Source organism: Mytilus californianus, unplaced genomic scaffold (assembly GCF_021869535.1).
Source record: "Mytilus californianus isolate M0D057914Y unplaced genomic scaffold, xbMytCali1.0.p SCAF_5, whole genome shotgun sequence".
NCBI classification, from domain to species: Eukaryota; Metazoa; Mollusca; class Bivalvia; order Mytilida; family Mytilidae; genus Mytilus; species Mytilus californianus.
Window position 1 is genome coordinate 16505178 of NW_026262701.1, and position 24822 is coordinate 16529999.

Sequence of the window (24822 nt, forward strand, 5' to 3'; positions counted from 1 at the left end):
AATATGTTCCACATCTTTGATTTTGGATACATTTTGTAGCTAGGAGAGGAACACATAATAGGTTCATTTTTTCATAATGTAATTTTTTTTATATGGGAGATGGTATCTGAGAACTTGTATTTGCTTACTATTTGTATGGTTCTATTTATATTACTTTGTGGTGGATTGTCAGTATCATAAGTAAAACATTTCTGTTAAATGTCGAAATTGTTTCTCAGATTAGAAGACATTTAATGGTTTTTAGTAATGACAATGCCTGACATGATGATTGGGGCTAGAAAGTGAACTTCTAGTGTTATTTTTTATTAATTCTTTGAAAATATCTCCTCCAAAGCTGGTCAAAGCAAAAAAAAGTTTTGACCAGTATGAAAATGATATCAACAAAAGAACCTTTGTGAGCATGCGTCAAAGACTCATAACTAAATACAGAAGTCATATGATAAAATGTCACGTGGATATTATGAACATCTAATTAATATGTCTAAATATCTAAAAAGTTTTAGTATTCAATATGAAAAAGGTATTGCAAAAGTATTCTCTTTTCAGTTGTTTTTGTTATATGGATACAAATATAAGTGATACCAATACAGTAAGGCAGTTTTGTAATGGTATGAAAGTGTAGTAATTAACATTTACTGTTAATTCACACAAATTAAGAAATAAACAAATGAATGATAAATGTTGAACATGTACAATGAAATATATTTTAGAAATCAATGAGGCCAGATAGGACTTATAAATTTTGGTCTTTTTCTTAACATACTGAATGACCATTTACACTCAAGACTGAGTCGCCAGTAGGCTGTACAGATGTAAAAAAATTAAGTGTAACAAAAGAACCTAGCATTATATTGCTGTAGTAGCGCGAGTAGCATTGTTTGGTGAATTTGTGCTTTTTTTTTTAAATTTGGCTGATGGACAAAAAATATTTGGTTCAAATCTAAATAAAATGCCTTTATCTCCCTATTACTTACATTGTACATAGAATGGATACTACTTTGACAATTCCTTGTACATGAGAGTTGTCTGTCAAATCTTTATTTCACAAAGAATGAATTGCATAACAATGAACTGAGCTCAAAGCAAAGCACTTTAATAATACACTTAGACAATGAGCTCAATCCAGTGATATACTTTGTACTACAGGTCCTTCATGAACATCCTATTGGCCAAAACCATATCTCACAAACATGCCATACTACATGGTTGGATCAGAAGTCCTGAAAAAGACATGAACTTTATTAACATATTTTAAGTATATACACCGGTTAAAACTTTCACAAATTTGTGGTAAAATTCTTCAGTATCTAGCAACTATCAATCGCTTCATGCACAAATTGATATAGGTTGAGTACCCCTCTGTCGGAAATAAGAACATACCTCCACCTAATTTTAGTAAACTGATGAAGAAACATTCAAAACTATAAAATGTTATCTAATAGACTAGCTGCAATGAAATCCCAGTTTTCTAAAATGGTAGGTGGAACCTAAAACTCAAGAAATTTTAAAGGCTACATTTTAAATATTGCAAATACATACAATAATAATTCTTCTCAAAAATTCGATATATTTTTCCTTATTTTGTCTTTTGTTCGAGACCTCTAGATGTCTTTCAATTACATCCAGTTTGGCGTGGGTTGATGTTTGATTGTTGTACATGTTATATAACCGACGTGGGATTTGTTTATATAAATCAGGCGTGAAATAATTTTGGTTCACTGAAATCCTTTAACTTACTTCCAAACTAATGTTAATACTGAGGGAAAAAATTACATTGCTAAATAACCACTTTAAAACACATGCAAACTTTTTGTGAGGAAGGCATAATGAATGTAACATCTATTAGATTTTTTTTAAACCATTCTAAACTACTGATAAGTGATAAAGTTTGTTAACTGTTACTTACCTTCAAAAAGGGGGTTGCATTCACTTTACTACATATACATATAAATTTAATCAACAATACTGCAACACCTAGGATAAATAGAGGATTGTTTTGTAAGAATAGTTGCTGAAATAAGCAGGCAATATTCAAAGTAGAATAAAAAAAATCCTAAAGGATTCTAAGCATCCATATTACAGGACTGTGTTTTAAAGTAATAAGCATTGTGCAGGGCTCGCGCTACCATGCGACTGGGGCGACAAAGTTGCTTTCCCGGTCGTCACTTCGCATTGACCGACCTTCAAAAGCGAAATCTAGTCGCACTGTTGTTTACGATATTCGCATTTAGTCGCTTTTGTCATCGGCAATATTCAACATTTACCAAGTCGATGAAACAGCAATTTTTAATTTGAAAGTAAAGAAATTCAAAGACATAAACGATTTATTTTCTTAAGAAGGTTAAAGCATTGATTTTAAAGTTGGTTGCATGTTATTTTCATAAAGACAATTTTTTTTATCGCTTCTGGTACTTGTTACTCAAGCGTAGATCAAATCATTCTAACTTTCGGCAAAATAAGCTTGTTACTTCATTAGAACGTGATGAAATTAAGGATTTCTTGCTGTTGTGCAATACACTGTGCTGTTGCGCAATACTTAGTAAATCTGTTGTCAGACTATAAACAAATAAAGTTCAATTAATTCCCAGTCATATTAGAAATTTATGAAAATGTAAAGGGAGCTTACATCAATAGATATAAACAATTCACCAAAGTTTCATGAGAATTGCTGACAGCATTTTTGAGCTATGGTCCAACAACTGGAAAATCACCCCTTTTTAGCTCACCGGGGCCCGAAGTGCCTCATGTGAACTTATGCCATCACTTGGCGTTCGTCGTCGTCGTAAACTATTTAAAAAATCTTCTCCTCTGAAACTACTGAGCCAATTACCTTCAAACTTTAATTAAATGTTCCTTAGGGTATCTTGTTTATAAATTGTATCCAAAGTTTGTATCCATCGACAAACATGGCCGCCATGGCTAAAAATAGAACATAAGGGTCAAATGCAGTTTTTGGCTTATATCTCAAAAACTAAATCTTTTAGAGCAAATGTGACAGGGGTAAAATTGTTTAATTGGTCAAGATCTATCCGCCCTGAAATTATCAGACGAATCGAACAACCCATTGTTGGGTTGCTGCCACCGAATTAGTAGTTTTAACAAAATTTTGCAGTTTTTTGTTATTATTTTGAATATTACTATAGATATATATAAACTGTAAGCAGCAATAATGTTCAGCAAAGTAAGATCTACAAAAAAGTTAATATGACCAAAATTGTCAATTGACCCCTTAAGGAGTTATTGCCCTTTAAAGACAATTTTACTCAATTTATTCATTAAGTTTGCTAACATTTAAAAATCTTCTCCTCTGAATAACAGGTGAGCGATTCAGGCTCTTGAGAGCCTCTTGTTTAATGAATAAAATTTTAAACCCCATAACTCAGAAATGTAAAAGGTAAAATTTATAAAATTCTAAACGGAGCTTACATCAATATAGATATAAACATTTCACCAAAGTTTCATACGAACTGCTGAAAGTATTTTTGATTTTTTGTCCAAAAACTGGAAAATCCCCCCTTTTTTCATGAATAAAACCCTGTAACTCGGAAATGTAAAATCTAAAATATATAAAAATCTAAAAGGAGCTCATGTCAATAGATATAAACAATTCACCACAATTTCTTGCTAGTTGGTGAAAGCATTCTTGAGTTATTGTCCGAAAAGTGGAAAATCCCCCTTTTTTTAATGAATAATACCCCACAACTCGGAAACGTAAAATCGAAAAATTATAAAAAACGAAATGGAGCTCATGTCAATAGATATAAAACAATTCACCAAAGTTTTATGCAAATTGGTTAAAGCGGTTTTGAGTTAATGTCCAACATGTTGACGACGGACAACGGTATACCATAGTACGTCCCGTAAACCGGCGTATAAAAATAAAAGGGTGTCATACTACACCAAAACCTTCTGAAGGAAACACTAAGTTGGCAAACAAATTGGTTGTTTTTTCATTGACAACCCTGTATAACCTTGCAGCAGTATCAAGTCTCATAATATGCATTACCTTGTAACACGTTGGACGTCAGAGTAATCTCGGACTATGAGTATGAGTTTTGGGAAATTTGTAGGGGGGCAGGAGGGGGGGGAGGTTTCAAGGGAAGCAAATGCTCTTTAAATTATGCGTGTTTCGAAAATTGAGGAGTTGAGTCATTTTATTAAGACTTAATTTAAATAATGACTAATGAAGACACCTTCTAATTCTATAAAAAAAAAATTCAGAACCGACTACTGAACAGGAACAATGGTACTTTTTTGTCTATGAAACTACACTATGACATCTGATCTGCAAAACCTACAAACAGACACAGAAATATCATCAAATAGTGAAATATAAGATTGATTGCACCTTGTATGGATAGTTCCGACACGTGTTACATGGGGAGCCCGTTTGTTTACAAATAATAATGTCACGTGATCACGCACTGACGTCACCAATTTTTATCACAAATGCATAACCCATTTATCTTGCGGACATGCAATGGGAATGTGCACGGTTATCAAAAACTACAAAAATATTGAATATACAGTTAATGAAGAAGTTATTTCATCAAAAAGATAAGATTTTCACTCATGACACAAATCGACTGGGTGTCATCGGCGATAATTGATCATATTGATAGATGGGATTAAATTGACCGCGAAGAAGGTCTAGAGAACCACCTCTGGAGAACCTTAACATTAATAAGTAATACTTACCAAAAATTCTCTATAATTAACGCTATTTTCTGTTGGAAAATTTCAGAAAGATGCTGATAAACTTATTTGGTGATGCAGATCTTGTTTTGGCGCGAAATATTCTTACTCTTAATGCTTGACGTAACAAAATTTGTATAGAATTATATTTAACTAAAGCTCAGCGTAAATATGCAGAAGCATGACAATACATTAATGATAAAATGTGTAAATATTTCTGTAAAAGAATACAATTTTACTTTACCAGTATACTTCACTTAGAATTACATTTGAGCGCAAGAAAATCTATATGTAAATCAGCTGAATCCCGGGGTCGAAGTTCAACCAGAGACATATGTATATATGTCTCTGGTTCAACATATCAATGGAAATTTTTGCGTGTGCTTGCGTTGCTTTAGATCGAGGCCACAGCTTTTCAACCAATCGGGGAATGTTTACTTGGGGCATACATCTATTTTTACTGCAGGTTTTGGCATATTTTAATCGAAATTAGAGAAAAATGGAAGGATGTTAGGAGATATAAAACAGAAAATGATAAATATTTTTAGCAAAAGATGAATTGGATCGGGGTTCTGTGTATTCACATTATTTGTACAACTTTCCTTACTGATGGCAAAAAATGGAATTTCCGTGACCTAAATGGTTCGCGAAAATTAATATTTTTATATATATATAGTAATTATGTTATGATTTGATCATTTGTCTTATCTCAGAATAAAAATTGGAGTGACAGATTTATTAGAAAATTATCTATTTCCTAAGTGGTAATGATTATAAGCTATATCATTAGACATTTTGAAGATTATTACATTATTAATTATGTTAGAGTACTATGTTAAACAACCATAGTTCTGTTCAATTAGATATTATAAATATTTCAGCATATGATAATGATTTATTTTCATTATTAATTGGATCTTGGAAATATTTTAGCATATGATAATCATTGGAGTGACAGATTTATTTGAAAATTTTCTATTTTCTGATAAGATCTGTAGGACTGTATATATACAGTTTGAAACTTACTAGTATTACTGTATAAATGTAGGTTGGAATTTACTGTTCATTATTAGACATTTTGTAGATAATTAAGTGTCCGTTAATCATATATATTCTTACCCCTACCCCCCTTCAATTTGGTAATGTGCTTTTATCTTGTAAACGGTTGAGATCCCTACTCCAAAACCATATATATTCTAGTATGGGACAATAAAACAAATCAAATGAAATATTGGGATAGTCCTTGGGTTCACAGCTACCCTCCTTTTTTTTGAAAACTTGTAAATGTGCACGCTCCCCACCCTGAAACCATATATATTCTTGTATGTTACAAATCAAATGAAATAAAAGGTGAGTCCCCTGGGGTCACCCCCAGCGTGTCTGTTTGAGAACTTGTAAACGGTCGAGATCCCAACCCCTAAACCATATATATTTTTGTATGGGACAATAAAAGAAATCAAATGAAATATAGGGGAAGTCCATTGTGGTAACCCCCCACCCCTTCTGTTTGAGAAATTGTAAACGGTTGAGATCCCCACCCCTAAACCATATTTAATCTAGTATTTGACAATAAAATTTAGAGGAAGTCCACGAGGGTAAACCCCACCCCCTTCTTTTTGAAAGCTTGTAAACAGTCAAGATCCCCACCCTGAAACCATTTTTCTTCTTGTATATTACAATAAAACAAATCAAATGAAATAAAAGTTGAGTCCCCTGGGGTCACCCAACCTTTTTCCTGTTTAATAACTTGTAAACGGTTAAGATCCCTCACCCCTAAACCATATATATTCTTGTATGGGACAATAAAACAAATCAAATGAAATTTAACGGATCCCTCACCCCTAAACCATATATATTCTTGTATGGGACAATAAAACAAATCAAATGAAATTTAACGGAAGTCCACGGTGGTAAATCCCACCCCCTTCTTTTTGAAAACTTGTAAACGGTTGAGATCCCCACCCCTAAACCATATATATTCTTGTATGGGACAATAAAACAAATCAATTGAAATTTAGGGGTAATCCCCGGGGGTAACCCCCACACCTTTTTTTTTGAAAACTTGTAAACAGTCAAGATCCCCACCCTGAAACCATATATATTCTTGTATGTTACAATAAAACAAATCAAATGAAAGTCAAGTCCCCTGGGGTCATCCCCACCTTCTTTCTGTTTAAGAACTTGTAAAAGGTCAAGATCCCCACCCTAAACCATATATATTCTTGTATGGGACAATAAAACTAATCAAATGAAATGTAGGGGAAGTCCACGGGGGTAAACACTACCCCCTTCTTTTTGAAAACTTGTAAACGGTCAAGATCCCCACCGTGAAACCATATATATTCTTGTATGTTACAATAAAACAAATGAAATGAAATAAAAGGTGAGTTCCTTTGTGTCATTCCCACCTTCTTCCTGTTTAAGAACTTGTAAATGGTCGAGATCCCCTCCCCTAAACCATATATATACTTGTATGGGACAAAAAAACAAATCATATGAAATAAAGGGCAGGTCCCATGGGAAAATTAATCAGTTTGTGTGTGTTATATTTGAACATAAATTAAATATATATAGGGTTCTTTCAAGTGCTGAATCTGAACTTGTTTTTAATTAGATAAGAATCTATTTTTGTTATGAGATAAAGTTTTTGACATTGATAGATAAGTTGCAGATCTGTATTATTTTTTGACACATGAAAGAAACAATATTAGCAACTATTAATTAAATTTGATTATAATATGGAAATAGATATAACATCGTATCTGATTTTAGAGAAGTATTTTGCTGGTTTTTTACTGGTTTATGGAAATAAGTTTGAGTTATTTGTTTTGAAAAGTGATGTGTTTAATTGATAGATATAAAATCATATCTCATTTTAGAGATTTATGAGTGGTTAAGTCATATCTAATTTTAGAGAATTATTTTGGTGTTTTGTTAATGGTTCATGGAAATAAATTTGAGTTTTATCTTGTAAACGGTCGAGATCCCCACCCCTAAACCATATATATTCTTGTATGGGACAATAACACTAATCAAATGAAATATAAGGGAAGTCCAGGGGGTCACCCCACCCCCCTTCTTTTTGATAACTTGTAAACGGTCGAGATCCCCACCCCTGAACCATATATATTCTTGTATGGGTCAATAAAGCAAATCAAATGAAATATTGGGGAAGTCCATGGGGGTAACCCCCACCCCCTTGTTTTTATACGACCGCAAACAAATTTTTGTGGTCGTATATTGGTATGGCGTCGTCGTCGTCGTCGTCGTCGTCCGGCGTCGTACGAAGACACATTGGTTTTAGCACTCTAACTTTAGTTTGAGTGAATGGATTTCTATGAAATTTTACCACAAAAGGAAGGTTGGGATTGATTTTGGGGGTTATGGTACCAACAGTAAAAGAATTAGGGGCCAAAAATAAGCATTTTTGTAACTTCCAGACATAACTTGTGTGTTAGTGTATGGATCTCTCTGACATTGTACCACAAGGTTCCTTATCACAAAAGGAATGCTGGGATTGATTTTGGGGGTAATTGCCTCAAAATTTTAGGAATTAGGGGCCAAAAAAGGGGCAAAAAACAAGCATTTTTTCTAATTTCATGACAATAACTTGTGTGTAAGTGTATGGATCTTTATGAAATTGTACTACAAGGTTCCATATCACAAAGGGAAGGCTGGAATTGAGTTTGGGGGTAATTGCCGACACGTTTAGGAATTGGGGGCCCAAAAGGGGCCAAAAATAAGCATTTTTTTAAATTTCCTGACAATGACTTGTGTTCAAGTGTATGGATCTCTCTGAAATTGTACTGCAAGGTACCATACCACAAAGGGAAGGCTGTGATTGATGATGGGGGTAATTGCCTCAATATTTTAGGAATTAAGGGCCAAAAAGGGGCAAAAAACAAGCATTTTTCTAGTTTCAGGACAATAACTTGTTTGTAAGTGTATGGATCTTTCTGAAATTGTACTACAAGGTTCCATATCACAAAGGGAAAGCTGGGTTTGAGTTTGGGGGTAATTGCCCTGAACGTTTAGGAATTTGGGGCCAAAGAGGGGCCAAAAAACACATTTTGCTAGTTTCCAGACAATAACTTGTGTTCAAGTATATGGATCTCTCTGAAATTGTACTGCAAGGTACCATACCACAAAGGGAAGGCTGGGATTGAGTTTGGGGGTGATGAATCATAAGGGGGTTCAAAAAATTGGGGGGGAGGGATTTTTTTTTTTTTTCCTTTTTTTTTTTTTTTAAATTTTCCATTTTAAGTTGGTTTTTTCTGATTTATATTTAATTGGAAATTTAAAAAATTAAATTAGAGTTTATACATATTTTGATAAATTCCTAGGGTATGTACTTTCCCCGGTTTTATTTTTTTAATGATAAGGTCAGCTTGTCAGCTTGACAGCTTGGCAGTTTTGTTTTAATTAAGAGATTAAGGGATAGGTGTTAGATCATAGATAGGAAACAGCATGATGACAGCATGGGTGTAATCAGAGAACATCTGTATATAATTTTGATATGATGGTCAGTTGCCGTTTGAGCATTGCACTGTTAGCAGTCATATTTTTACTTGTGGAAAATTAATTCAAGAAATTTACTTTTCATTTTCTTGAAAGTAGTTATATTAATTTGTGATGTAAATCAAAACTGGACTTTTAACACGTTTTCATGGGACATTTGGAAACTTCTTCGTATTGTCGTTGATGTTCGTAACATGGATATTGATAATTCATTATTGTACTTGCTTCTAAAGATGCTGTTAATTATTCTATTCATTATCAACTTCGTTAGTTAATGTGTTTGCTTCTCATTAGCTATTGGACCTCTCATTCGGTATGGGACGGTAATAATCAGGTAAACCGTGCAAGTGCAATGTGACCTGGGAACAGTATATCTAACAGTATATATGTTCCTGATGTGACCCAGAAAATATGAGTCAGTTAAGGAATAATAGTACCGATAAATGATAGAAGGTGCTAGTCAGAACTCTGAATATTGCTTTTCAAGACGTTAATACCAATAATGATAATATAACCGAAATGCTGGACATTATTCCGTTATTAGCAGATAAATTCAAGCTACACCATATATGGTAGTGCGCGATCCCACAATGCATCAGTTAGTACATAAGAGGACCACGTGGTTTCGAATTCCACTTCATCATTAAATGGACAGAAGAAATTTAATCAACTTGGCCTCCATACTTTCATCACCCATGCAGTCTTCCAGTGGAAATGTTATGTTTCATCACCGAACGGAAGCTAGTAATCATCAAAATTCTTATAGAATAAAAATACTTGACAGGACATAAAGCAGCCGATTTTTCTACTTTCACTTCAACCAGAAGTTTACGATGTGACTATGTCAACAATTGGAGGAATCCCTACAACCTGGAGTAAGCATACGAAGGATCAGGATATGCAGCCTTCACTAGAAATACTCTATCAAAGACTGCAGCTGGTAGAAAAACCAGGAAGTGTGTGGTGTCCGGAATACAAGGTGATATGCGGCTGAATTACTGCCTTTCTCCCCACTGAGGAGAACATAACGTCAGGTACGAATTTCTTTTTCAACCCTTATTATGCCGGGTCTGAAAAAATGAAACTTCAATTGGGGCAATACATAACAAATCTATGCCTAGGCTCACTAGGTCTTCATCAAGAAGGGGAGTTTATTCAAGTTTTTAGTATATTATATATAGTAACATGCTCTTGTCTTCCCCCGATGGAGAATAATGTGATTTCTATTGGAGGGATCACGTAGATTAGACCACTTATTACCCAGGTATGGGTTTCTACGAGTATTACTACTGTTTATGTGCAGCTCATTTGCCTTTTTACAACACAGCAGCAGAGTTGTCTACTATAAACACTACTTTATTTTGTATCATTTTTTCGCTAATACTCATCCAAACCTGTGTGGTAACACATTTCCCACTCCTGGTTTTGCAACAGTCTTGTAAGCACAAGAGTAAGGAATAACTAATCGTGTAAGAGACAGAATATTTCTTTTAGGGGGAAATTTATAATATTTTCAGAGGTATCAGAGGATGCGCAACTATGAGATGCTGCAATAGTCATGTTTGTTCGATTTGTATAGGGGAAATCTAAAACATATGTAGATACTGACAAAAAAAAAAAAACGAGAACTATATGGGCCCCAGAGTATCAGATCTGGCAACTTAAAGACTTTTTAGATCCCCATGTCAGTTTTGACTTTTCAGTTTCCACTTTACAAAATTAACAGTTTATCAGAATATTTGATTGACCATCCGTACTATGGATTTCTAAGTAGTTGAATTGGTGGATTAATAATCAGGCTTTCATGCAGAATTGCCACTGGAGTTAAGCAAACAATAATCAATCAATCAATCATGCAGGGGTGAGTGCCTTACCGTCTAGCCTGAGTATTTGTAAAAATCTACCTGAGGAATTCTCATCAAAAACACCTGTCTTCGACCAACCACAGGTGTCTTACACATGTATGTTTTTTAATGCTCACCTATCAGGGTTCTAGCTTCCATAGGTTTCAAGATTTTTTTACCTGTCTGGGTTCTGGATATTGCATGTTTTCAACTGTCAGGGTTATACCACATTTTCCAGAATTTCCTGTCTGGATTTATCACAGGTTCATATATTATTTCCACCTGTTTAGGTTGGACCAAATGTTTAAGACATGATACTTTTATATTTCAACAGTATTTGGGACTATTATAGCACATGTATAATAGTCCCAGCTGGAATGCTGTTTATGGTTCTCAAGGAATGATAGTAGGTGAAATTGTAACTATAAATCCGCCTGAGGAGTGCTAGACGACTTGTCAGTACAAGTGAACTCAAGGTTATGATATCTGGCAGATTCAGCTGTGCAGGATTCAACATTCATATATCCAGTGAACATTGGGACGTTAAGCAACCAACAATCAATCAATCAATCCAGTAAACATTGTACCACATTACGTACATTGTACATAGCAAGGCTGGCAGACCTGCTCTATTTATGCAGTCTCAAGAATTTTTACCTTTCTTGGTTCTACCAAATGTTATTGCATTTTCACCTATCTGGATTCTACCACATGTTGTTATATGTCTCACTTATCAGGGTTTTACTACGTACAGTATTCAAGTATTTTTAACCTGTCTGGGTTCTACCACAGGTTATTGTTGTTTCACCTGTGGGTTCTACCACAAGTTTCTAGGCATACTTATAATTCTGGTTTTCTATGTTTTAAAACATTTATGGCTATGACTAATCCGAATCATATAAATAGTGTGCCAATAATAGATAAAGATTGTTTAATTTATCTGGTAACCTATTGCAAGAATTCTCTTAATCTACCCCATGCTACAATTAAATTGTATTTAGCAGGAATTAGGCATAATTACTTAAGAATAGGGCATCCTGAGAGAGAAACAAAAGAGATTACCTATAACATCTCAAATTTTGAAACAATTGTGCTGTATGTTTAAGCAAGGAGTTTTTTCTCCATTTGTTGACTTAATGTTGCAGAGTGCATTTAATCTAGCTTTTTTTTTTTGGATTTCTCCGATGTGGTGAATTTACGTATAGTAGTAAATTGCAAGTCAGGACACACTTTTAATTCAAAAGATTAATTTAGACATAAATTTTTCAAAATTTCACATTACATCTGAATTCCTCCAAAGGTGACCATTTCGAGAAGGTATTAACATTACTATTTTTGAAAATGATATTTTCAACCCAGTTGATTTGATGAGAAGATATATACAGTACGAAAAAATTATGGAGCTAGACCAGATTCCTATTTATTTGTTAGTGATGAGTATAATAACGCTCCTTTGTCTAGAGATACATTTATATCTCTGCTTCGAGATTTGCTGTTCAGATAAGGGTATAATGATAGAAAATTTTGTGGTCATTCTTTTCGAATTAGTGCTGCAACATCAGCAGCAGCGGCAGGGGTTGAGGATCATATTATCCACACATTAGGTAGATGGTCATCTGATTGTTATATACGTTACATTCCAACTGACCCAAAAACTGTTTGTAAAGCATAAAGCAGAATGTGTCGTTCCTAACTTATATCAAAGGAGTTATAAGAACTACATTTTGTTAATTATTTTAGTATTGTAGTTATTTCTTTTTTTTTGTTTGTTTTCATTTTCATACATGAAATTATATTCAAGTACTTTTTTCTTTCTAATGGTATATTGAATTTATATATATGTACATGTATCATTTCTTGGGGGCTTTCACTCATGCTACTCGCTCAATTTAGCCTTCTTTATTTCAGGGAAATTATTTTCCCCGAATTCATTAATACATCTTATAAATTATTAAGGCTTTGTTTTATTTCAGGGTGATTATTAAGTTAGTTTTTGTACCTGTTGGGATTTACCGCAGGAATTCTCTTTTTTCAAATTTATACCCGTCTGGGCTCTACCAGTCAGGTTCTAATAGAACCTGTTGGGATCTACCGCAGGAATTCTCATTTTTCAAAATTCATACTTGTCTGGGCTCTACCACTCAGGTTCTAAAAGTACCTGTTGGGATCTACCGCAGGAATTCTCAGTTTTCAAAATTCATACTTGTCTGGGCTCTACCACTCAGGTTCTAAAAGTACCTGTTGGGATCTACCACAGGAATTCTCAGTTTTCAAAATTCATACTTGTCTGGGCTCTACCACTCAGGTTCTAAAAGTACCTGTTGGGATCTACCGCAGTTATTCTCATTTTTCAAATTTATACCTGTCTGGCTTCTACCAGTCAGGTTCTAAAATAAATTTTTCACCTGTCAGGGCTCTACTGCAGGTTCTTAAAATTGCATAATTTATTTTTTAATTAATTTAAAATTATGTTGAGTAGGTAGTGTTTTTGATTTGGTTATTTTAATTAGTATTATTGTACGTTTTAATGAGTAGCCCCCTAGAAAGCCAAATAATACATTTATTATTATTTTCATATGTATTCAGTATAATAGATTTAGAACTGATTGTGAATATGATACTAGTATACTGTTTATACAATGGTGTCTTAGTATATTAGTTTGGTAATAAGATTAGAATAGTTATTATAAAGTTTTGCGTATGATATCAAGTATCCAGTATGGCAGGATAAGGGTTTCATTCAAGTAGAACATTTCCTTTTCTACTCTTAGTATCTATATTAGTATAGATACATGTGGTATGATACATGAGACTAGTTATTGTCTATAAGGAGACGTCTACTGTTCAATGTGGTATGGTATATGAGACTAGTTATTGTCTATAAGGACACATCTACTGTTCTTTGTGGTATGGTATATGAGACTCGTTAGGTTTTATTAGGAGACTTCTACTGTTTCTATGTGGTATGGTATATGAGACTTGTCAGTGTTCTAAGGAGACATCTACTGTTCTGACAGTAATAAGTATAAATGGAAATTTAAAAAATTAAATTAGAGTTTATACATATTTTGATAAATTCCTAGGGTATGTACTTTCCCTGGTTTTATTTTCTTAATGATAAGGTCAGCTTGTCAGCTTGACAGCTAGGCAGTTTTGTTTTAATTAAGAGATTAAGGGATAGGTGTTAGATCATAGATAGGAAACAGCATGATGACAGCATGGGTGTAATCAGAGAACATCTGTATATAATTTTGATATGATGGTCAGTTGTCGTTTGAGCATTGCACTGTTAGCAGTCATATTTTTTACTTGTGGAAAATTAATTCAGCCCACCCACCGTTTCCCCAGCTGCACCTTGAAAAATTAAATAGTCATGATTTTAATGTCAATTAATTTTTATATGTTTATTTAAAAGGGGCTACTCATAACAATATGTGTTTTGTTTGTTTTAGTTTTATGTTTTTCGTTCAATTTGTCCTACTAATTTCAGGGAAATTATTTTCCCCCAATTCATTAATACATCTTATAAATTATTAAGGCTTTGTTTTATTTCAGGGTGATAATTAAGTTAGTTTTTGTACCTGTTGGGATCTACCGCAGGAATTCTCAGTTTTCAAAATTCAGACTTGTCTGGGCTCTACCACTCAGGTTCTAAAAGTACCTGTTGGGATCTACCGCAGGTATTCTCATTTTTCAAATTTATACCTGTCTGGGTTCTACCAGTCAGGTTCTAAAATAAATTTTTCACCTGTCAGGGCTCTACTGCAGGTTCTTAAAATTGCATAATTTAGGCAATTTATTTTTTAATTAATTTAAAATTATGTTGAGTAGGTAGTGTTTTTGATTTGGTTATTTTAATTAGTATTATTGTACGTTTTAATGAGTAGCCCCCTAGAAAGCCAAATGATACATTTATTATTATTTTCATATGTATTCAGTATAATAGATTTAGAACTGATTGTGAATATGATACTAGTATACTGTGTATACAATGGTGTCTTAGTATATTAGTTTGGTAATAAAACTAGAATAGTTATTATAAAGTTTTGCGTATGATATCAAGTATCCAGTATGGCAGGATAAGGGTTTCATTCAAGTAGAACATTTCCTTTTCTACTCTTAGTATCTATATTAGTATAGATAAATGTGGTATGATACATGAGACTAGTTATTGTCTATAAGGAGACGTCTACTGTTCAATGTGGTATGGTATATGAGACTAGTTATTGTCTATAAGGACACATCTACTGTTCTTTGTGGTATGGTATATGAGACTCGTTAGGTTTTATTAGGAGACTTCTACTGTTTCTATGTGGTATGGTATATGAGACTTGTCAGTGTTCTAAGGAGACATCTACTGTTCTGACAGTAATAGGTATAAAAGCAAATAATAATGATATGGTAGGAGATACACACCAACTGATTTATATTTAAAAGCAAATAATAATGATATGGTAGGAGATACACACCAAACAGGATGTGTAAATTATTATATAATAAGTATTGTGCAATAGCAAGAAATTTTCAATTGCACAGTATTGCACAATAGCATGAAATCTTCGATTGCACAGTATTGCGCAATAGCAAGAAATCTTCAATTGCACAGTATTGCGCAATAGCAAGAAATATCTAATAGCACAATATTGCGCAATAGCAAGAAATTATCAATTGTACAGTATTGCGCAATAGCAAGAAATATTTAATTGCACAGTATTGTGCAAAAGAAGATACTTCGTATAAATTGCTTATTTCTTGACCAATTTTAATGGGGTTTTATTCTTGAATTCTTGGGATTCTTTAATATGCTGAATCTAACCGTGTATTTAGTTTTTGGATTTTGGGCCCCGTTTTTAAATTGGTCCACATTGAGGTCCAAAGGGTCCAAAATTAAACTTTGTTCGATTTCATCAAAAATTGAATTATTGGGGTTCTTTGATATGCCGAATCTAACCGTGTATTTAGATTCTTAATTTTTGGTTCCGTTTTCAAATTGGTCTACATTAAGGTCCAAAGGGTCCAAAATTAAACATAGTTTGATTTTAACAAACATTGAATTCTTAGGGTTCTTTGATATGCTGAATCTAAACATGTATTTAGATTTTTGATTATGGGCCCAGTTTTCAAGTTGGTCCAAATCGGGGTCCAAAATTAAACTTTGTTTGATTTCAACAAAAATTGAATATATGGGGTTCTTTGATATGCTGAATCTAACCATGTATTAAGATTTTTGATTTTTGGGCCCCGTTATCAACTTTGTCCACATTGAGGTCAAAAGGGTCCAAAATTAAACTTTGTTTGATTTCATCAAAAATTGAATTCTTGGGGTTCTTTGATATGCTGAATCTAACCATGTATTTAGATTTTGGATATTGGACCATAATAGGTGAATGTCCAATTTAAAATTTTTAAGTTCTTAGACCACATTCATTCTGTGTCAGAAACCTATGCTGTGTCAAATATTTAATCACAATCCAAATGCAAAGCTGCATCAAGTTTGAATGTTGTGTCAATACTTGCCCCAACTGTTCAGGGTTCGACCTCTGCGGTCGTATCAAGCTGCGCCCTGCGGAGCATTTTATTGATAACTTGTAAACGGTCGAGATCCCCAACCCTGAACCATATATATTCTTGAATGGGACATTAAATCAAATCAAATGAAATTGAGGGGAAGTCCCCTGGGGTAATCCCCACCCCCTTCTTTTTGAAAACTTGTAAATGGTCAAGATCCCCACCCTGAAACCATATATATTCCTGTATGGGACAATAAAACTAATCAAATGAAGTAAAAGGCGAGTCCCCTGGGGTCACCCTAACCCCCTCCTGTTTGAGTACTTGTAAACGGTCGAGATCCCCACCCCTAAACCATATATATTATTGTATGGGACAATAAATCAAATCAAATGAAATAAAAGTTGAGTCCCCTGGGGGTAACCGCCACCCCCTTCTTTTTGATAACTTGTAAACGGTTGAGATCCCCAACCCTAAACCATATATATTCTTGAATGGGACAATAAAACAAATCAAATGAAATTGAGGGGAAGTCCCCTGGGGAAACCCCCACCCCCTTTTTTTTTGAAAACTTGTTAATGGTCAAGATCCCAACCCTGAAACCATTTATTTTCTTGTATAGGACAATAAAACAAATCAAATAAAATATAAGGCGAGTCCCCTTGGGTCACCCCCAACCCCTCCTGTTTGAAAACTTGTAAACGGTTGAGATCCTAACCCCTAAACCATATATATTCTTGTATGGGACAATAAAACAAATCAAATGAAATATAGGGGAGGTCCAGGGAATTAACCCCACCCCGCTTCTTTTTGATAACTTGTAAACGGTTGAGATCCGCACCCCTAAACCATATATATTTTTGAATAGGACAATAAAACAAATCAAATGAAATTGAGGGATACTCCCCTGGGGTAACACCCACCCCCCTTCTTTTTGAAAACTTGTAAATGGTCAAGATCCCCATCCCGAAACAAAAAATCAAATGAAATATAAGGTGAGTCCCCTTGGGTGACCCCACCCCCCTCTTGTTTAAGAACTTGTAAACGGTTGAGCTTTTCATTATTAATAAGATAATACCACATTGAGGTCCAAAGGGTCCTAAATTAAACTTTTGTTTAATTTCATCAAATATTGAATTCTTTGGTTCTTTGATATGCTGATTCTAACAATGTTTGAGTGTTAAATCATATCTAATTTTAGAGAACTTAGTCATAACTGGTTGTTGTTATTATATTATTGATTATAATTTGAAAAATTGCATCATATCTTATTTTAGAGAACTATTTATCCAGTTTGAGTTATTTCCATTTGCACAGAAAATATTATGGATAAAATTAATCTGTGTTTCATTTCAACATAAATTAAATATATATATAGGGTTCTTTTAAATGCTGAATCTAAACTCTATTTAAATATTACATTTTTAGGCCCAGTTTTCAAGTTGGTCCAAATCAGGGTCCAAAATTAAACTTTGTTTGATTCAACAAAATTTGAATTTATGGGGTTCTTTGAAATGCTGAATCTAACCATGTATTGAGAGATTTTGGATTGTGGGCTCCTTTATCAAATTGGTCCACATTGAGGTCCAAAGGGTCCTAGATTAAACTTGTGTCTGATTTCATCAAAAATTGAATTCTTGGGGTTCTTTGATATGCTGATTCTAATATGTACTTAGATTTTGGATATTGGACCATAATAGGTATTTAAATGTCCAATTTCAAATATATCAGTTATTTGACTACATTCATTTTGTGTCACAAACCTATGATATGTCAAATATTCAATCACAATCCAAATTCAGAGCTGTTTTAAGTTTAAATGTAGTGTCCATACTTGCTCAACTGTTCAGGGTTCGTCCTCTGCAGGAAAATCCGGTTTGCTGTCTCTCTGACAGCCTCTTGTTCTGAGATAATTGACAAATTTGAACCTAACTTGGATATGATTATGTGTGGAATTTAATAATAAAAAAAAACATTGTCTCTGATTCAGGTTGATAAAAAAATTTCCCTATAAAGATTTCTTAACTGTGACTCACTGGTCAGTTTTGAAGAGAAGCAAATATATTGCAATACGTCTTCTTTTTCAATTAGAAATGAAGAACATCCTGAAGGTATTCAGTTAAAATCTGAACATTCACCTGATTGTGGTAATGACTCTCAAAATATAAGCCAAGAAAACAATAGTTTACTTCAAGAGGAGGCATTGAATTTAAGTGATACTTATGATTCAAACGGACAAATATCTAAACAATGTTATCAGTCAAATGAAATAAGTGGAGAAACTGAAAATGGCAGATTTAGAGAAACTTTAAATCAAACCAAACAAAAACAACAAGAGATGCATTCAGATGGCTTGAAAAATTCAAAAACAGTTGCGAAAATTGCAAACACAAAGCCAGGTGTAAATAATGAAAGTACATCTGTTCAGTCCGGTCACAATGCTGTGAATAGTTGTAAAGAATGTAATGGTACAGGCCAAATGCCTCAATCACCTGATGATGTTGCTATACCGGAACATTGTGATAGAAGAAAGTCAGAAGACCAATCTACAAGCTTAAGGGCAATTGGTAGTGAATTGAATGATACGAAGTCAAAAACGGAAATTTTATTGGAGAACACAAATGTGAAAGCCAGTGAAAAAATTTCTTCATCTGATGTACCAAATTTACATGCAGATTTTTCATTTTCTGGAGGTAATGAACTGCATTTGTTTATTTATATGTAAACATTTACCTAGGAATTCAAACAATAATCTATCACCAAGTATTTTGCAATTTTTGGGTCTGGTTCTGTTTGATATTTCAGCCTTATATATATTTGGCAGTTATTTCATTGCTACAGTGAAATGTTCGTATGGGATAAATTAGACACATATAAAAATTATCCAATATATGGTTACAAATTGTTGATGCTAGCACAAAATTTTGAGTTTTTCATCATCTAGCTATAGAAATAGCATGCGATTTTTGAGGAGTATATTTTGGTTGAATATCTCTGTATAGGGAGATGTCAATTAAAAAAAGAATTAATAAAAAATACTCAAATAATCACACATCAGATGAGCAATACTTGCTTGGAAATACCAAAAGAATATGATTTTGAAGGAATAACAATATGAGTAAAAGTGTTTTAAAATTGTCAATAATTTCTGCTTGGAAGGATACAACTTCCTTTGCAGTTTTAACATTTTTGTTTCAATTTGTTAACTCTACCCTTTCATCTTTCAAACTTGAAAAGGTATTCTAGTGAAATAATTGCAAACATAATCGAGTTTTTTTTTAGGTTTTCTGTTTTTTTTTCTTTTTCAAATTTTTATGCCTGAGCTACATTTATAGTAGAAGGCCATGGTGTTGTCTTGTCTGTGCATCGTATATTATTCCCCTGTCCCTTCTCATCTATATCAGCTATGTCTGGAATAATAAATTGAAAGACAAAAAAAAGCAAAAAAAAAACAAACTGCAGCTCTTGGCTCACATCTTAAGAACTTTAGTAATTGTAGACAGTTTACAAGGAGGGAAATGGTCAGCAATACAAGTTCTATCTTCCCTAAAAATAGGACAAAAAATATTTTGAGCCATTGCTCCTGAAATGCTGATTTTTTTTTTTGGAACACAATAGGAGCTAGGTTAAAACTGTAAATTGAAAAAATTATCAACATATGGTAAATTCCATTTTCCAGGAAAATATTTTGTAGTATTATTGTTCCTGAAATTTTTATTTTGCTTTGTTTAGGCAGTAAGCTTGAATTTTATAGGAGCTATGTTGAAAAATGTTATTGTAAAAATAATCATATACCATACCGAAGACATTATGAATAAGTGGATCTCTATAAAATTGTACCACACGGATCCATACCACAAATGGGAATGTTGAGATTGATTTTGGAGGTTATGGCTTAAACCAATAAGGAATTTGGGGTCTAAAATTAAACTAACAGGTAGTTTCATTTTAACAAAAAGTTAATTCTTGGTGTTCTGTGATATACTGGATCTAACTATGTAGTTAGATTTTGAATTTGGGGCCGGTTATCGCATTGAGGTCCAAAGGGTCAAAAATTAAACTTTGTTTGGTTTCATCAAAAATTATGAATTCCTCATCATCTTTGACATACTGAATCTTACCATGAATTTAGATTTTGGATATTGAATCATATTCAGTAAAAGTTCGATTTCAAATTTTTAAGTTCTTAGAACACATTCATTTTGTGTCAGAAACCTGTGCTGTGTCAAATATTTAGTCATGATCAAAATTCAGAGTTATATCAAGCTTGAATGATGTGTCCATATTGTTCAGGGTTCGACCTCTGCGGTTGTTTCTATCTGGGCCCTGCAGATAATTTTATTTGCTGTTATATTGAACGCTTAAGAAGCTAGGTTAAAAGTTTAAACTGCAAAACAATTCAGCAAGACAAAATCTTTCTCCTCTGTAAATTTTAGAAAATCTGACAGCTTAAGTACCAATAAAAAGTCAGTAATTTTTTTTGGCAGTTTTTTGGTGGTTATTTTAAAAGTACAGTATAGCTAGTTCAAAAGTGTAAATTGCAATGCTCATTAGCATCACAAATAAAACCAGTATGTGCAACTATTTATATTAAAGGTCTTCATTCGCAGATTGTCATTATTTCACCAGGTTAGATAGACTCTAGTTTCCTTGCTTGCAGATGTGGAGGAATGTATATTATTTTATATATTCTTCCATAAAAAGGTCAGTTTACATCTAAACATTGATGGTTCCTCAGTTCGAGTTTGAAGCTATAGAAAAAATAGATACATTAACATGTGAAGCTAAATATAGCGTCCTGATGGAAAAAAAATATTTAGAATGGTTTTAAATTTTGTATCTGTATATATGATCATCCAATATAAACATTACTACCCTCCTGATAAAATATGAAGTTAAATGTTGATCTTACTCACCATCTGGCTGTTGAACGCTAAAGAAGAAGGTTAAAAGTTTTAACTGCAAAACAATTCAGCAAGACAAAATCTTTCTTCTCTGTAAATTTTAGAAAATCTGGCAGCTGTTGATCTTACTTACCATCAGGACCCGGTTGTTCATCTCTTGGTTTAATTTTAACCAAGGGTTAAATATCATAACCCTTGGTTAAAATTTAACCATAGGTTATTTTCTGTTGTTCATCCTGTGGTTAAATTTAACCCTTTGTTAAATCCTTGGTTAAATGATTCAGATTTAACCTTGCTTCGGACCTCTGTTAAAATTTTAACCAAGGAATAGTTTTGTCTAAAAGTACGATTCTCTGTTTATTACTAGATTGGAAAGGTCACTAAACGTTTGATACAACATATTCTTCTTTTTCTACGACCATTTGTTATCAAAAACTGATCAAAACTGATTAATAATGTTTTACAGTCCTTCCCCCTTTTTTGCATCATGATTTACATCTTTCTATCATACATTTTTAAATCGACATTTTTTTTACCCTGTCATCTTCTATGTTAATAAACAAATTTATGCAGCAAAATTAAACAATTTTTAGTAAGATAATGTTTTTATCTAGATAATCAAATAATTTACTATCAAAGCGTCTTTCTAAACAAAAGGTGCTCTCTGTCACGTCCGCGTTGTTGTTGTTCTATTTAATGAACTGAGTCGCTGAAAAGCGTATTGTTTTTTATAAGAAATATTATTTATTGACCAAACAGTTTTTCTAGGACACGGAAAAAGTGTTCATAATTCTTATTTTGATATAAAAAAAGAACATTCAATGAAGATTGAACCGTGGGTTACGTAACCAAGGGTTAAAAAGAAGTCGAACAACGGAATTTTAGCCCTTGGTTATGTAACCCTCTGTTAAAAGATTTAATCCTGGGTTATATTTAACCAAGGGTTATATTTAACTGAGAGATGAACAACCTGGTCCTGGCTGTTTTGATCTGTAAACTTTTTTCCAAAATCATCTCTGAAACCACTGGGCCAAATGAAAGTAGTCTGTATTAAATATCATTATCATTAATGGGTTGTTTAGTTTCAAATTGTTTTATTACCCATCATCCTAGAATATTTTGTTAACAATAGAATATAGAGAGTAACAGAAAGAAAAAGGAATTTGCCACTTTATATAAAACAAACAATATTAAATCGATCAATCATAAAACAACAGGGTTATTTTTTGTCTTTACCGAATAAAGGCTTGTATAGTCCAGTTTTATTCTCAAAAAATTGAACCTGCTATACAGGGGTGTGGAGTACGAAAAGCATAAAATAAGAGAAATAATCTGATTTTCTGCGGTTTGTTTACGTTCCACCATGTTTGTTATTGAAGTTAATAATTTTACCTAATCCAAATTAATATGTAATTTTTATTCAACATCAAATATAAGCTGATAAATTTTAAAATTAAACGCTTCACTACAAATTTATCGTTTCTTTTCACTGCATTGCTTTAAACAACTTCCAAGCAAGGACCAAAGCTCATAAACACAGCAATCAAAACTTTAAACAGCAATAGTGATTAAAGAAAGAGTCATACACTGAATAGGTCAACAGAAAAATAAAACATAGGTTGATTAATATTGTTTTATTTTGTAGATTTTGCAGGAATAAATCCAAATAGAAATGCTGAAGAAGAATGAGAAATTATGGTAGTGCATTTTCAAGAACCTGTCTTGCCAGTATAACTCTTTGCAATACATGTACCTGGGAACAGTATATCTATATATCAATATATATGTTCCTGCATGTACCAAGCTTTATATTGTAAATTATTTATTTTATGGAGATAGATTTGCATATGAATGAGAAGGCTCAACTAGTAGATTCTTAGCCATTATTAGCACCCTTTGAGGATATAATTTTTTCTCCAAATATTATGAATTAACATGGATAGCTGAATTTAAAAACTATTTTGTTAGTGTTAAAAACTATTTTTAAGTCTTAGCTTAATAACATGAAAAAAAGGTTGACCAGTATTTTTTATACAAACGCAAAAATAAAATTTTTTTTCGTCATATATTGGTATCACGTTGTCGCTTCAGCGTCGTCCGAAGACAGATGGTTTCCGGATAATAACTTTAGTATAAGTAAATAGAAATCAATAAAATTTTAACACAAGGTATATAACCACTAAAGGAAGGTTGGGATTGATTGTGGGGGTTATGGTTCCAACTGTTTAGGAATAAGTGGTCAAAAAAGGGCCCAAATAAGCATTTTTGTAGTTTCCAGACAATAACTTGTGTTAAAGTGTATGAATCTCTCTGAAATTATACAAGTTTCCATACTACAAAGGGATGGTTAGGATTGACTTTGGGGGGGTTATCGCTCCAACCATTATGGAATTAGGGGCAAAAAAAGGGGAAAAACACTGCTTGTAAATTATGTATTAAGAAATGGTGATTGTCTGAGATACTGACCATAACTTGAGGGAAAGAATTATTTTTTGGAATAAGGGAAAGGGGGGAGGTGAAAAAAATTGGGGGGGACAATTTTTCTCATTTTAGAATTTCTTCAAATATTTTTTTTGGGGGTTAATATTCAACAGCATAGTGTATTGCACAAACGCAAAAAAACAGGGTAAATTTTTTTTTTGTGGAGGGGGGGGGGGGGGGGTCAATTCGCATAGTGTATTGCACAAAAGCAAAAAATTGTATATAAATTCAAATCATATAACCAATTTGAAGTTCTTTGACTACAGTTATTCTGTGTCAGAAACCTATTATGTATCAAAAATTTAATTACAATCCAAATTCAGACCTGTATCAAGCATGAATATTGTGTCCATTTTGGCCCCAACTCTTCAGGGTTGGACATCTGCGGTTGTATACAGCTGCGCTCAGCGAAGCAATTTATTTTACATATTTGTAATTTTTTGTGATATATATAGGTACCTTTATGATAACCATTGTATTTAATTGCCTTATAATATCTATTTTTGGAATGAAATAATTTTTTTTTTATTTCCTTAGATTAAAAATTATAATACTTTACTTTGGTTCAGTCCGGGTACACTATTAACATTGCTGGTTGTATGTTTGGAACCAGTTCAGTTGGACAATCATTTGTACTTTTAGTTCAGGGATTAAAACAATCATGCACACTCTATAGCATATATGATAACATAACTAGATTTAGTCCCCTTCATCTGTAATGACCTGTTGATTGTACAATTTCTGAAGAAGAATAAGTGATTTATTGAATTATTTAAACTGTTTTATCAAATACCAAATATTTGTTTTTGTTCGAATCAAATTGTCAACTAAGCAATTAAAAGAGAGATAACTCAAAAGTAAAACTGTTATAA

At 33.0% G+C, this 24822-nt stretch overlaps 1 protein-coding gene and 1 long non-coding RNA gene across 2 annotated transcripts in view; both read left to right on the forward strand.

Annotated features, from left to right (window-relative positions):
- Positions 1-24822, forward strand: part of LOC127701115 (uncharacterized) — a 37230-nt gene that overhangs the window by 3626 nt on the left and 8782 nt on the right. The gene's annotated exons all lie outside the window — the stretch shown is intronic.
- LOC127701104 (uncharacterized) lies at positions 18660-24106 on the forward strand. Its single transcript, XM_052204912.1, has 2 exons — positions 18660-19258; positions 23115-24106. The coding sequence occupies exons 1-2, from the start codon at positions 18904-18906 to the stop codon at positions 23156-23158; spliced, it is 399 nt and encodes a 132-aa protein (XP_052060872.1). The 5' UTR covers positions 18660-18903; the 3' UTR covers positions 23159-24106.